Source organism: Phaseolus vulgaris, chromosome 10, assembly GCF_000499845.2.
Source record: "Phaseolus vulgaris cultivar G19833 chromosome 10, P. vulgaris v2.0, whole genome shotgun sequence".
Classification (NCBI taxonomy): Eukaryota; Viridiplantae; Streptophyta; class Magnoliopsida; order Fabales; family Fabaceae; genus Phaseolus; species Phaseolus vulgaris.
Window position 1 is genome coordinate 38,646,572 of NC_023750.2, and position 16,840 is coordinate 38,663,411.

At 31.5% G+C, this 16,840-nt stretch overlaps 1 protein-coding gene across 1 annotated transcript; it reads left to right on the plus strand.

Moving 5' to 3' along the window:
* The first annotated feature begins 5,823 nt into the window (after positions 1-5,823).
* On the plus strand, positions 5,824-10,712 carry LOC137818268 (protein ENHANCED DISEASE RESISTANCE 4-like). The gene is made up of 5 exons (XM_068621574.1): positions 5,824-6,482; positions 6,657-8,877; positions 9,287-9,347; positions 9,433-9,656; positions 10,365-10,712. Exons 1-5 carry the CDS (start codon positions 6,380-6,382, stop codon positions 10,417-10,419), a joined length of 2,664 nt encoding a protein of 887 aa, XP_068477675.1. The 5' UTR covers positions 5,824-6,379; the 3' UTR covers positions 10,420-10,712.
* The last annotated feature ends 6,128 nt before the right edge of the window (positions 10,713-16,840 follow it).

Sequence of the window (16,840 nt, forward strand, 5' to 3'; positions counted from 1 at the left end):
GTCCTTCTTTAAGAACTTGTTTGTAGAGAACAAACAAATTCAATGTCACTAAGAAATTGAGGTTAAGATGGGAAGAACCCATTTATTTAAGTTTAGAAAAATAGAATTTAAATTAAAAGGAGAATAAAAAATGTCTTTCTAAAAAATTATAACTATATTTAAAATAATTTATTTTTTATTTGTTATAAATTAATCTAGTTGAAGGTATAAATTTTTTATAATTTTTCTAAGAAGTTATTTTTACTTAAGTTTATAAATTTTGTATTACCATTAAGAAGAGAAAGAAAGATAGATTAAAATAGTTTAATTATATTATTAATCTAAATAAGATTTTGTTCATCTTGTGTGTATAAGAGAGTTTTATATTTTGTTTGTGTGAATCAAATAGGAATAGAAAATTTCTAGTGACATGACATAAATTTTCTAGACATAAATAAGTAGAGACGTTGATTTTGGTGAACAAGATGCTTTGATGCCTTTAAATTTCTATGAAAAGCTTGAAGACCCTACTATTATGTGTGTGTTGTCTAGTAGTTTTTGACTTGTTAATTCACTCCTTGTATTAATCCAAACTCACTTAATTTTTCATCTATTTTTAAAGAAATGTTTTCTTAAAAGCTGAGAAATTTTAGTCAGTTGTTTTTTAAAGTCAACTAGTTGAAAAAACTGCTACTCAAAGGTATTAAGGCTAAAGCAAGTTGTTCAACCTGTTAAATTGTCGAAACAACTGGTTGTTTGACACTTATTGGTTTTCAAAATGATTTGGAAAAGCTTTTCTTTGTTTTGTCTTTATTGTCAAACTGAAACAACCAGTTATTTCGATAAAACAACTGATTGTTTTTAAGAAAACCTTAACAGAAAAAATTCATTTCAGTATGTTGTTTTGGAAAATAATCTATTGTTTTTATAACATAATTTGGTTAAGAGTTTGAAACTGTTTTTAAATGATTCCAACTGCTTTTGATTTATGATCTAACAGTTTTGACCACTTGCTTAAGTCTATATCAAGAACATTTTATGATCTTTTCAAGAACCTAAGAAAGAGATTATTAAAAACGTTTTTCAAGAGTTCAACAGCTTTGGATCATCACTTGTGTGTGGAATAGGATTGAGTCTTTGTCTACTTTTGTTCTTCTACTTTGTTATCATCACTTGTTTTTTTTTTTTTTTTTTTTTTATAAAGTTTTCGTGTTAGGCATCACTATGCAACTTGACATCTCAGCTAAGCTGACACCTCAAGTAACAACAATCATTTGCCATCACATGAAAAAAATATTATTAAAAAAAGAAAAAAGAAAGAAAATACAAAAATATGGGGGGACTAGACCAAAACCCATATGTTAACACAAACGATACATAGGTAGATTATACCTATTCATAAAGAATTCTAAGAACAGACTAGCTGGGAGTCTATTATACCAATGAAATGATTCTCTATGAATAAATCCTAAATTAGCCAACTTATCAGCACACGCATTCCCTTCACGAAAAATATGAGTTACCCTAAACCTGATTGTCCCACAAAAATTAAGACAAGTATTCCATCGATTCTGAAGCATCCACGGAACATTAGTCCTAGCAGTAAACGCAGCACAAACCAAGGCAGAATCACATTCAAGCTAGACATTAGTAAGTCCCATTTTTTGAGCTTCCTCCATAGCATGTATAACTCCATAAAACTCAGCAACCAAAGCAGTTTGAACTTCAAGAAACGCTGAAAAAGCACCAATAAATTCTCTCATACTCCCACGAAAAATACCTCCACAAGTAGCAAGACCAGGATACCCCCTAGCAGCCCCATCAGTATTAATTTTGACCCAGCCTGGTGAAGGAAATTCCCATCTAATAGGAAGAGGACGAAGAACTTGTTGATTACATAATGAATTCTCAGTGGTTAGTTGAGGACTGGATGTAGATTTTGGTTAAGAGTGAACCAATATAAACCTTTGTGTGTGAATCTCTCTATCCATTCTCTTATACACTGTTTTCATCACTGTTCTTTCTCTGCTAGTATAAACAACCTATTGTTTTGAGAAAACAATTGGTTAAATCTTTGTAAAGAACATTAAAACTGAACTTTTATCCAGTTGAACAAAAAATCAATTGGTAATTAGCTACTAATTATACTACAAGAATTATATATATACTACAAGAAAATTATTAAATAAAAATTAATTTTAGAGATAAAAATAATTAGCTACTAATTAATTAAGTTCAAGATTATTTTATAAACTAAAAAAGCTATTGATATCTAAAATAGTTTCTATTATTAATAAAAAATTATAAAATGGTTTCTAAATTGGTATCTAACCATTAGCTACCAAGGTTTCAACTACTTACTACTTTATATTCTAAATTAATCTTTATTAGTCTTTTAGAGACTAATTTAGAATCTAAAATATTAGTCCTTAAAACTTATGTAACTAATTTAAATACAAATTTAAAAATCATTTTATAAATTTTTATTAATAATAAAAATCACTTTGGATACAAATAATTTTTTAGTCTCTAAATTACTTAATATAATGACTAATTATTTTTTATGTCTAAATTTAATTACTATTTAATGATTTTCTTGTATATATATATATTCTGAATTGTTAGAAAAAATTTATATATAATTTATCATTAAACTTATTAAAATTTGTTATGGATAAAATTTCTTATAAAAACCACATAATGCAGTATCAATCCATCTCTTATCTTTATAGTTTGCTAATATATTCTCATATCAATCAAGTGAGACTTAGAAAACAATACCAACTCAATTTTATCATCTGATTTAAACTAACCAAGCAGGTAATACACAAATAAAAATAAAATAATTTTAAATCAAAATAATGTTCAAGTAATTTAAATTTAAGTATTAACTTATTTAAAATATGTACATTATACTAGGAATAATTAATGAAATTAACTAAAAATGCAACAACTCTCCGAATAAAAAGAATGTATTGAATTACATGAAATACTACGATCTTTTAAGCATAATACAAAATAATTTAAAATATCATAAAGAACACTATATTGAATAATTTTCAATCATAGAATCCACTTTGAATGTATTATGCAAAAAGATATTATCTCAAATTAATTAAAAATATCATAAATATAATCTTTAACATAGTTATTATATATATAAAAAAAGAAAAAGTTATTATGAAATTCCAAAGAGACAAAGTCAAATACATGTCGGTAACAGATAGGGAAAAGGATGGGTTGGATTTGGCAATGAAACAATTGATTGAAGAAACAACAAACCAATCACAACAAATGAAATCAAACAACAATAAAGAAGGGTTGTCCCCACAAAACAGTGTTGCAGGACCCTTTAGTTGTTTCTAGGGTTTTGCATGAAATCAAAGAGATTCTTCTTTAAACTCTTCAAAGCCACAAATATTCACTAGGTATATTTAGGGGTCTTTATGTTTTTTTAATTTGTAAAAAAAAAAAACCTTAATAATAGCCCTTGAAAAGGTTTGCATTTATGACCATTTAAGATTTTTTTTTCTTCATTTTCAATCTAAACAGTGTTTGTGTATCAATTAAAAAACTAATAAGTGGTCCTGAATCATAGTTTTACCAATCTGTGTATAAGCATGTGTTTAAAGTTTTCAACTTGCAAAAAGGAAAAATCAAAAGTGATATAGAAATTAGCAAAATCACATGGTTCAATTCAATGCTTTCCCATAATTCATCCTTTCAAACACTTTTCACATTGTCAAATCTATGATTTTTCAGATAAGATAATAATATCTTTTTAAAAAATGTCTGATGTTACTTAGAAGCTTGTTTTCTTGTTGGAATAATGGTAAATTACTAGAACATTGTTCGGAATTCTATTCAACATTTCTATAATAATTGTGTCAAATTTTGATGTTTTGCACCGAAGTTATAGTGAAGGTTTGAAAAAAATAATTACATGTAATTAGTTATTGTTTTAAAGCAATTTCAGTGTTATTTGTGTTATATATTAGTGTATTATAAATTATTCAAAACATGTCTAAATATATATTTAAACAATTAAGAAATAAATTTAAATATAAAAAGAGAGTATATAATGTAAGTTTATATATATATATATAATATAATATTTTTATTAATGTGTATGTCTTTTAATTGGGATTTATCAAATCGTATATTATTATATATTTATGAATGTGTCATAAATTTTAATAGGAATTTATCAACCTGTATATTTGATTATATATTTATGAATGTGTCATAAATTTTAATAAGAATTTATCAATTCTTATATTTATTATATATTTATGGATGTGTCATAAATTTTTAGATTTTTTATGATTATGATAAATTAATAATTTTATTCAAAAGATAAAAATATTTTATAATATATAATAAATGTAAATCTTACCAACTAATTTTATAAAATACAAAATTTAGTGAACTTAAAATCCATTTGCTAAAAAATTTATTAATTGTTTTCGTGGGTAAGTTATGATTTACTTTTTTTTTCCCATTTTTCTAATGGTTGAAAATAGATACATATGAATTTAACTTTTAGTTGAAAATATAAAAATAAAGTTGAATTTTTTAATATATTTATAACATGGTCAAATAAATGCTTTTCTATCAAAATGGACATTATGCACAAAAATAGGAGTTACATATTGATATAAAAGTTTATTTATTTTAATTAAAAAAGACGAAAAGTTGAAACTCTCTATGAAATTTCAACAATTATATAATAGATATCCAACATAAATAGATATTCCATACTCATTAAAAAAAATAAAAATGAACAGAGAAATACCATTAGAATTAATCCTTGCTAAATTTATCGATTTATATATAACTTTATGTTTTTTCCTTAATAATTGAATTCTGGCTTATTTTAATTCTCAAATAACTTTTATTTACTTTATATTTTTCTTAACGTTCAGGTGTGTTATTTCTTATTTATGATAATTTTACACTTAATTCCACTTTAATTAATTTTTTAAAATAAATTCTTTTTAAAAATCTAGTTATTTGTTTTAATGTTTGATTTTATTATTTTATATGCCATGTATAAAACTTATGTCTGTCTACATTTTAAAGATCAAACTCGTTTTGTAAGAATTATAATAAAAATAATTTATATTTTTTATTTTTAAAATTACTTCAAATTGAAAATCTAGTTTATACAAAAAAAAAACTTTTTTCTTTGAAATGATTTATTTTTTTATTTTGATAGAAAATAGAAATAAAATATGATTTGCATTTTTTATATATAACTTTGCAGTTTGATGAGTTTTTGTGAATTTAATATAACTAGGTCAACTAAGAAGACATGAAAGAAATGTCCTATAGTGGAAGACTTGGTCCCACAATAAATGTTGATAGTTTATAATTTTATCACTTCACACGTTTGGAAATTCCTTTTCCTACCGCGTATTTTGAAAAAGGAAAAACTGTATTTCACACTAAAAAAAAATACATTTCACAATCAATTATAATCATATTTTAAATTAAAAAATAAAATAAAAATAGTAAAAATAGTAATTTATTGGATTAGAAAGTGAATGTGCTTTTACTGTGTACAATGTTAAAGCATTAATTAACTTCGAATAAAATTGATTTTGCTTAGCAAATTAATAATAGGAATGCTAAATTAAAAACTATACACTAATTTTTGCACCAATTGTAGTTTTATAATAGGCTTTATTCACCTATTTTACTTTCATTATAAATATAATCTCAATTAAAATGAATTAGAAAAGAGTCTTTGACAATTCAACAAGAAATTACTTCAATTCAAAATTATCTCCTAATAATCTTATGACTTAGTGAATTTATAAAAAAAAATGGCACCTTTTGGTTGTAGACACAATTATTTGGTTTTGTTTTTTCTCATTGCAGCCCAACTAACTGCACTCCGTACAACTACTCACATACTGTTTTTCTCTCTCTCAAAATCCAACCATAATATAAAGATGCGATTTTTTTGCTTCAGTAACTGGAATGGAATGAAAGGATCAATTTTGCAAAGTTCTAAGATTCCCAGAGGAAATTTTGTCCCCACTGTGCTTCTCTTCATTACTTTTTTTTCGGTTTTTGATCTCTTGCTGTTTGGATTTTGAGAAAAAAAAAAAAGAAAACCAAAAGGAAAATCAGCATCAAAAGAAAAAGCATAAAACACAAACACGCTCCCCTCTTTCTTCTCATCCCCACAACCTTGGTTACTTCATTTTCTGACGTTCTGACGTTTTTGTTGTTGTTGTTTCCGAGAAGCCAAACACTTCCTTTTGGACCTCTACGTGAAAGTTCTACCTTAATAGCAACCCAGGATTCTGCTGCTGCGGCTTCTTCTTTGTTTGGTTATGGTGCTTGGTTAGTGGCCCTTTGTGTGTTTGTATATTTTCTCTCAGCTTCAGCAATGGAGGACTCGGTGAGGAGGTGCCCCAAGTGCCAAATTGTTCTTCCCGAGCTCGCCAATTACACTGTTTATCAATGTGTTAGTTGTGGTACTGTTCTTCGAGGTACCCTTTCTTAAATTTAGCTCATGGTTTAGTTTGTTTGATTTAATGTGCTTTGGAGCATTTTGTTTGTAATAATCTGGGATTTTGTTTTTTTGCGTTCAAAGGTCAAAGGCATAAAAAGGGGTTGGATATTCTGATTTTTTATTGTGTTTTCCGCTTTGTTTTCCTTTGTAGGAAAGCTTAAAAGTTCTGAAGGTGGGAGGTTGTGGGAAACGTCAGATGAGGGAGAAGGTGGAGGAGATCATGGTAGATCAGAAAGTTTCTGGGGTAAAGGGGTAGTTGATTTGAGTGATAATTCAGATGTTGAGATTAGGTCCAATGGTGGTTTCTCAAGGGAGGGTCAAAGAAGGGATTTGGGGAAACCAAATAAAGGACATGAGAAGTTTTTGGATGGTTCCAAGGATGGAGATGAGAAAGGAGTTTTGGAGAATGACTTTGTGAGTAAGGACAAACGGGGTAAATCAATTGGAAGAGAGCAGCAGGAGCAGAAGTCTCACATGGGAGGGGACCAGTTCTACGGGAGAGTTTCTAATTGGCCTTATGGGGAGAGAGGTGAGATGGAGGGGTTTCGGAGAAAGTCTCAAGCAGATATGGAGAGTGTCAGATTTCCCACTCATAGTTATCCTGATGAGGGATCTTCAAATAGCTATTCCAGTTTTTCTTACAATTATGGGGAACAGTGGAGGAATTTCAAGGACATGGATGGTGCGAGTAAGGTTCAGCATCTTGAGCAAGATAGAGCCGAAATTCTAAGGAAGCTGGATGAGTTAACCAACCAATTGAACAAGTCTTCTGAGGTGGTTAGTAACCCCAAAGAAAAGGTTCTTACCGATGGAAAAATGGTTCCTCCAGATCCTTATAGTGGCCCTGAAACTTGGTTTCCCGATGGATATGGATCATCAGCTATGAACAGGACCTCAAGACAATTCTTTGGCCCTAATAAACACATGTCAGGTCCCCCTTATTTCAATTATCATCATAATCCATATGCTTATGCAGCAGCTCCTGAAATGGCTATGCGCAACTTTCACCCTTCCATGCATAATCCAAATTATGCTCCTGGATATGGGGATCCTTTTGTATCCTCAATGATGAGAAATTCACATCCTTTACCCCACCAATTCCCACAAAAACCAATGCATCCCTACTTTCCTCCACGCTATGCTGATACTCGTCCAGATTCATATGATTTATATGCTCGCAATGCTTTTCATCATCACCCACCTTCTTGCTCTTGTTTACGTTGCTACAACAATAAAAGAATAGAATCAGTGTCACCTGCTGCATTTGTTAATAGCAGATCTCCTCATACCCCTTCCCCAAATGATCCTATGTTGTACGGTCCTGAGATCCCAGGAGTTGGTCCTTATGTTCATAACTCTAGAGCTGCCATTCCTGCCATGGGTTTACATGAAAGACAACTACATTCACGATGGCCTAGAGACTACAATTCTGAGATGGGTGGGTTTGTTGGAAGCCGTCCTCGAAAAGTAGTGTCTGTGAGTAGTACTCGGCAATGCCTTCCTATAGCTGGTGGTTCTCCTTTCATCACATGTCATAACTGCTTTGAGTTACTACAACTGCCTAAAAAGACACTGGTCATGGTTAAAAATCGTAAGCAGAAAATGCGATGTGGAGCTTGTTCTTCAGAAATAAAAGTTGCTGTCATCAATAAGAAGCTAGTAATTTCTCCTCATTCTGAAATGGAGGAAACTACCACATCCACAAGGGTTGATGATGCCACTGGTGAGGTTGTGAATAGTCGTGTGTTCCATTCCCGTGGTGATGTGAACACGAGTGCTGTGAACTTCTCATCTGATGATTATTCTGGTTATGATTTTCACTCAGTTGATAGAGAATCTTCTGTGCGGGCTGAAGACTCAACCTTAAAGTCGCGAGAGATGCAAAGTTTCCATTCTTCATCTCCCAGTATTTCTGATGATGAAAATAGTCCAGAAATTATGACTGCACCAGGTGAAGCTACTAAGTCCATTCATCAGTCATCTAAAGCCTCTCTATCTTCTTCACCTGGTGGTTCATTTAATGACCACGCTGTAAATCGATTAGGGAAAGGAAACCAAAGTAGTCGCTCAGATCAAGAGGTGGAAAAAATAGAAAAAAATGCCTCGAGGCAAAATTCTCTGAAAGAGTTAGTGCTTGCAACTGAGATGGATGTCATTGATTATTCTAACACTGCGGTCTCCCAGGAGTCTGGTGATGCAAGCAGAGAACATGATCCTCCTAGGTCCAACAAAAGGGGTGATTCACTTTTAGCAAACATTATTAAGAAAGATAATGGGAAAAGTAATGTTACTGTAAATGGACAGCCAATACCAGATCGAGTGATTAAAAAGGCTGAAAAGCTTGCTGGACCAGTCCAGCCAGGAAATTACTGGTTAGTATGCTTTACAGTCAACTATGTTAGGCTCACATTATGGCATATATAAAAAAACTCAAATGAAGAGAAATGTTAAAGGATCAAAATTATTTTTTTAAACAAACTGTAAAGACAGGGTTAAGAATCAGTCAAGCTTTTGAAAAGGGTTCTTTGCTTACATATGGACCAAAGTTTTCTAAAATTTCCAATCTGATAAAATTTGTCAAATTAATTAATGTAGTAGACTCGGTTAAGTTCTTATCATCTGCACTGATTCATTTGACAAAATAACATTATATTTTGATAGTTTCACATGTCTTTTTCCTATCATTTTGGGAAGAGTTATCCCAGGAATGAGAGTCTAAAAGTTTATACTGATTGCTCATGTATTGTAGTAATTGATTTGCTTATACTTTTGCTTCCGCAGGTATGATTCTCAGGCTGGATTTTGGGGTGTCATGGGTGGACCATGTCTTGGGATAATTCTGGTATGTTATACTATTCTGGCACACTCCATTTTTCATATGCTTATACTTTGATCAGTATAAATGAATGTGTTAGTTTCTCTTGCAGCCATTCATAGAAGAGTTCCAGCATCCCATGCCAGAAAAATGTGCTGATGGAAATACTGGTGTTTTTGTAAATGGTAGGGAACTTAACCAAAAAGATTTAGAGTTGCTTTCTCGTAGAGGACTCCCTCGTGATAGCAATAGGTCTTACGTGGTTGAAATTTCTGGGAGGGTTTGGGATGAAGACACAGGAGAAGAGCTGGACAGCCTTGGTAAACTTGCACCAACGTAAGTGCCAAGCTTCTAATGATAGACCAGCTCTTTTGTTATAATGTGCTTGTGTTTCTATTCTATTTATTACTTGGAGAAAATATAAAATACTGGTTACCTATTATGAACAATCCATGTTTGTTTTTCCTTAGCAGTCACAATACTCACTATTGCATGCCATCTTGAACCTATATAGATGAGGAGGCATTTCTTTGCATGCCCTTTGTCTCTTACATATTTGACTTGGCATAGAGGATTCCTAGGTTAGCAAGCAAACAATGCAAATGAATATGAATTTATCTGGGATGCTGGTGCATGATTGTGTAACAAGTAGCCACAAGTGTTTTAGGATTATTTTGTTGTTCTTTCAGAGGAGGATATGCTAAGGTTGTTGTTTCCACTGCTCCATTTGTTGAAGATTTTAAGTAGAAATGATAAAAAATAGAGTGCTGAAATGTTGTGTTTTCTTGAGCAAGTGTTGTTAATCAGATAACAATCAATCTGTCCAGTACTCGTTATTCCAATTCAGGATCCCATTTGATGATTCAACATAGGTTAAGAAAGAAGAATTTTTCCTTAAATTTTCCTTAAGCCTATGATTGTCTTGTTTCAGTTGGTACCTCTTGCATAATTTTTATTCTCCCCATTACATAATCGATTAATCTATATCATTAAGAAGCAGCAGTTAGGATAGTTGCTAATCCTCATGTATTTTCAACTTGACAGAGTGGAGAAAGAAAGGCGTGGATTTGGCATGAAAGTACCAAGATCAGCTGCATAACACAAGTGCAGAAATAAAACTTCTGCTGAGATATGAGAAGATCTTTGTTCCACCCTTCAACAGATTTGCAAACATTGTTTCGGATCAGGTCATTGGAAAATTTTGAAATCTTTTTTATGATATGTAAAATTGTTATTCTTGTACTAAAATTTTGTCATTCTTATGTGGTTTACCAAAACAAAGAGCATAAAAAATTGTGCTCGCAATCTTGTTTGTGGTCCAGAATCTGATATGGAAAACAATGTAATATATTTCATGATAAATTGGCACGTAGTCAAACATTTTTTTACAAACCATAGTACTTGTACTTTTGTTTTGACAAAATAGTAGGTGTGTTTTAATCCGCCGCAATAACAAGTAAAAACAAATTGACATTTCTAGATTCTATCACAAACAACTTTTTTTAAATAATATACTTTTTATTTCTGAAAATTGACTTTATTTTTCAAATTCAAAATTTCGGAAATTAATTTGCAATTTTTTTAAAAATTTTAACATTAAAAATATTGAATGGGGCTATATAAAACTCACATGTATAAACAACAAACACTTAACCTGTTAAAAGCAACAATCTTAATATTTCTATATGTGTTGGGATGTGGAACTTTACATGTTAAAACAATTTAAATACTTTAAATTTAACTAAAAAATAATCATGATCAATTTTAACTAATTAAGTTATGTAAATAACGCCTCAATCTTTTCTGAATTGATGTGTGGTGATCAAAGTTATGATTGACAATATCCCAATCAATGTAGACATACCAAAACAAAAAGACATAAATTTAAGAAAAAAAAAGTAATAAAAACTTTAAATTTCAACTCTTTAAGTGAAATTTAACATTATCTAATATTAAGTAATCAAAACTCTCTTGAATTCCCAAAATTTTAATTTTGTATTGAAAGAACATATTTTGTATGTGATAAAACAATTTAATTTTTTTTTTTATATAAATGACCATATCAAAATTTTATATAAATGAGAATATTAAGGCTTGTAGATGTAATAAAAGCGACACTTAAGTTATGCATGTGGATTTCTTTTTCCCATTGAAATCCGTTAATTATTATTCATCGATACACTTCATGCTTGTGGTCCTGTAAGCTACAAGCTATTGTTGTTCCACTTTTTGTGTGTATTAATTTTATAACTTTATCGCACCATAATTTTAAGGGTAACACGTTTTCAAAATTTAACACATTTTAATTTTAACGATAACCTTAAAGGTGGGTTTGTTCTAGCTTAATCGGTAGTTTTAAGTTTAAAAGCTAATTATGCAGTTGTATTAAATATCTAGGATAAAGTTTTGTTTCTTATACAAATTTCATCGATCAGTCTTGAAACAAATTATCTTAATGTGTTCTCTATCGTCAATATTGAGGACTCATAATAAAAGTTAATAGGAATTGATTAATAAAATAAAATTCTAATTTTAGTTATTAAGAAGTGAATTTTAAAAATACTCACTTATATATTATTTTTATATAATTGAAAACTATTTTCATAAAAAATTTATCATTGACAAATTATCCACACTAGAAGATATACTTGGTCTCTATCGCCAATTTTAAGAACTTACAATAAAATTTAATAGGAATTAATTAACAAAAGGGTGAGATTGACACCCACTTATTTATATATATATATATATATATATATATATATATTATATTTAAGATATATTTTTTTATTTTTAGAAGATGTATAAGATTATATATTTATGGATTGATATATAGGAAATATATGAGATTATGTATTTATGGGTGGTCCGATAGCATTTGATCAAGTCAACTAATACTATTAAGGAAATAATAATTATCAAATTATACGCAATTATTATATGCAATATTGTACGATATTGTACCCAAACTCCTACACTAATATATATTTCCTATACATGAAGTGACGTAAATATACACACAAGAGAATAAAAAAAGATATCATGTCTGGTAAGGAAGGCACCAGTAACGAGTCCGATAGAAACCTCGTACAAGGCTTCACCGCAAATTCAGCAATTGGCAAACACTATTTACTCGCTAAATAATAACAGTAGAAGTGACACGTTTGTTAGCGTGCTGCACGTCTGCTTGCCCATAACTCGTCTATTAATTCTGCTTTTACGAAACCATGGATTTTGGATAGCGGAGAAACCAATCATTTTGCATTTGATTCACAATTTTTCACACACACTTCATCATCATTTATTCCAAATGTTAATCTGCCCACAGGCTCAACTGCGCCCATCTCATGTACAAGCACAATTAAATTCAATGACAATATCACTCTAAAAAATGTTCTTTGTGTTCATTCTTTTAATTTAAATCTCATGTTTGTTAGTAAGATAACCAGTTCACTAAATTGTTGTGTCGTTTTTACTCCACATAGTTGCATTTTGCAGGACTTGGCTACGAGTAGGATGATTGGCTAGCAGGCTTATACTACATGTCCCCTCTTCCAAACCAAGTCCACGCATCTCAAATCTCGACCAACCATGATTTATGGCACAAGCACCTCAGACATCATTCTCTGGCGTGTCTACAACTTTCATCTTCCTTACTACCTATCAGTTAAAATCTCATTCTCATTCATAATAATGGTAGTATTTGTCCCAAAGATAATCAGACAAAGCTACCTTTCCTTTAATCACAATAAGATCTCAATCTCATTCTTCATTTCATTTATTGCATTGTGACATTTGGGATCCTCATAAAATCCCAACTCATTTTGGAAAACATTTTTTCTCACTATAGTCGATGACTATACTAGATGTACTTGGTTATTTCTTATGAATCACAAGTCTAAAACCCAACATCTCTTAGAATCATTCATTACTTTTGCACAAAATCAATTTCAGACATCTATTAAAACCATCCGCGTTGACAACGAATTGGAATTTATTTCTATTCGTAATTTTTTTCTCGAAAAAGGTATTGAATGTCATTTTAAACACAGCACAAGCCCTCCTATTTCGGTTACCATTAGAATTCTGGGAATGTGTTTTAACCGCCACATATATCACCTTTACTAAAAAATAAATCACCTTTTGAGATGCTATATAATCGCCCACCTTCACTTTCTCACTTAAAAACTTTTGGTTGCCTCTGTTATGCAACTGTTGTTTCACCTAAGCAAAAATTTGATTCGCGCGCTCGACAATGGATTTTTATTGGTTATCCTCTCAATAAAAAACATACAAATTATTTGATATAGATGCATGCACCTTTTTTACAAGTTGGGATGTCATCTTCCATGAAAATGTTTTTCCACTCTTTCAACAGTCCCAGACGTAATCCTCACCTCCATTACAAGGTATTTTGCCCACTATTGACATTGACTTACCCACTCCTGTCCAACATTCACTCAATCAACCTTCTTCTCCTACTCATCACAATGCACCCGAACCTCCATCAAACCAACCTTCTTCTCCTACTCGTCACAATGCACCTGAACCTCCATCAAACCAACTTTCTTCTCCTACTCCTTACAATGCACCTGAACCTCCAGCAAACCAACCTTCTTCTCCCACGTCAAGAAGTCTAGCACCCATTACCAAACTTTCTCCAACCGACCTTCTTGTTCGACGATCCAGTCGCACATCAACCACACCTTCCTGGCTTCAAGACTACGTAACGGGATCCTAAGCCAATCATTCGACCACTGCCCAAGACCGGCTGAATGGAACCAGGTATCCTATGCATCATTTTCTTTCTAATTCACGATCTTCTACTAAACATAGTGCATATCTTGCTAACACCACAACCACCAAAGAACCTCACATTTATGCTCAAGCTATCCTGGATCCAAATTGGCAAAAAAGCAATGGACGAAGAGTTTTCCGCCTTGCAGCTAAATCAAACGTGGACCTTGACACCGTTACCCGCTGGGTAGAAACCCATCGAATGCAAATGGGTCTATAAAATAAAATACAACTCATATGGCAGCATCGACAGATATAAGGCGCGCCCTTTCGCAAAGGGGTACACTCAGATTGAAGGTGTCGACTATTCTGAAACTTTTTCACCAACAACAAATTTAACTAACAACTTTGAGGTGTCTCCTCACCATTGCAGCAACCAGAAATTGGTTTACTCACCAACTAGATATGCAAAATGCCTTCTTACATGACACATTGCATGAAATTATTTACATGGACTTGCCACCTGACATCATCGACAGGGGAGAACATTATATGTTGACTCAACAAATCCCTTTATGGTCTCAAACAGGCATCCCAAACATGGTTTTCAACATTTTCTCATGTGATTAAAATTTGTAGGATTTCAACAATCCAATACAGACTACTCTCTATTCATCATTTACTGCCCTTTTGATTTTATGTGAATGATATTCTTTTGACAGAAAATGATTTGACAGAAATTCAGCGTCTTAAAGACTGTCTATTACAATAATTTCGCATTAATGATTTTGGAGACTTAAAATATTTTATAGGGATTGAATTTTCCCGTTCCATGGTAAATACATGTCCCAAAGAAAATATGTTCTTGATATTTTGCATGATACGGGACTCACAGGTGCTCGTCCAGACAAATTTCCAATGGAACAATATCTAAAACTCATACCAGGAGAGTTATTAAAGGATCCAGTCAACTACAGGCGACTTGTGGAACGACTGATATACCTCACGATTATTCGGCCTAACATAACATTTTTGGTTTGAACTCTAAGTCAATATATACAGACTCCACGGAAACCTCATTAGGATGCCGCAATTCAAGTCCTAAAGTACATCAAAGGATCACCAGGACAAGGATTGCTATTGCCATTCGAGAACAATCTGACATTGACAGCTTATTGTGACTCAGACTGCGGAGGTTGTCAGACAACTCGGAGATCAGTATCTAGGTATTGCATTTTTCTTGGTTCTTTTATTATCTCATGGAAGTCAAAAAAACAAACAAACGTATCAAGATCATCATCAGCAGAAACATAATACCGCACGATGACGAATACTTGTTTGGAGATAGTTTGGTTGCGATATCTGTTGTAGGATTTAAAAAGGTGTCATGTAACTTGCAAGCTCAACTTTTCTGTGACAATCAAGTGTGACAAACAACAAACCCAGTATTTCATGAACGCACAAAACACATTGAGATAGTTTGTCACATTGTGCGAGAAAAATTACAAGCCAGGATAATCAGTCCTTCACATGTACTGGGCACTGGACAAAGAATCGCTTTTGACGCGACGACACAATTTGGGGTTCATGATCTTCACCTGCCAACTTGAAGGGAGTATTAAGGAAATAATAATTATCAAATTATACGCAATTATTGTATGCAATATTGTATACCCAATTATATGTTGCAATTAATTTAATAATGATAGAATCTCATGATTAGTGGATCCCTACCTAATTAGATTGTAATTTGGAGAGAGAAACTCCCTACAATAGTATATATTTACTATACATGAAGTGATATACAAGAGAATAAAAACATCTTTCTTCTTTCCATCTTCTTACATACAATTTTTTTATAGATACCTATTTAAAAAATGGATTTTAAATCTATTAATTCAACTTTACAAAATCAATTTATAAATATATATATATATATATATATATTATGAAATTGACTAAGATGATCTCAAACATTAATGTTCAATAAAAAAAAATGACAGCAAGCAAAATTGAGTTGGTTGGTGCTACCCTGGTAGGGTCAGGAGTTGAATGGTGCAGAGTGAAAATGTCTGAGACTTCTCATTTGCCCAACAAATGATTGGGGGAATGAGGGTACACTACAAAAGCACAAGACAAGCTTTAGCCCTCAAGGCACAGACCAAATAAGCAGTGGACACCATGTTATGGCTTGCTGTGTTTCATAACTATGGAACCCTAATGCTTTGGAGGTGGATTCCTCACCCACCTTCTGCTTACTCATAACCCCTTTTGAAAGCTAAATGCACATGCATGGTAAATATTAGTGGATTTAACTTATATTTATGAACAATGTATTTAGAATCACTGAGGAAAAAGAACAATTAATACTTTAATACATTTTTGTAATGTCTATAATTACTTATTTTAGTTTCTAAAGTGAATTACTCTCTTTAACAAACTTTAGATCTCAACTTTTCAAACTTTCCAATATCCTTAATTGACTTCAACTAAGATCATTCTAGACTGATTAGTATGCTTATATGTATCATGATGAAAGGGTGAGACTTCCCTATCATAGTATTAACCACTTAAGTCTTTATATATTCAGACACACAAAAAACATATACATTTTATGAGCCAAAAACTAGGGTTACAAAAATTGGTATTCAATATACTGAATTATTTTACAAGTTACCATGAATATAGTTTGCCAAATCACCATTTTAACCTCAATTTTTTTCCTTTTTCCTCTGCCTTTATGCATATGGTTAGGACTTAGGAGGAGTGCTAATGAGACACTT

Coding starts and splice junctions, on each gene's coding strand:
- LOC137818268 (XM_068621574.1), top strand. CDS start 6,380: ATGGAGGACTCGGTGAGGAGGTGCCCCAAGTGCCAAATTGTTCTTCCC. Junction 6,483..6,656: donor TTGTGGTACTGTTCTTCGAG/GTACCCTTTCTT, acceptor TTTCCTTTGTAG/GAAAGCTTAAAAGTTCTGAA. Junction 9,657..10,364: donor CTTGGTAAACTTGCACCAAC/GTAAGTGCCAAG, acceptor TCAACTTGACAG/AGTGGAGAAAGAAAGGCGTG.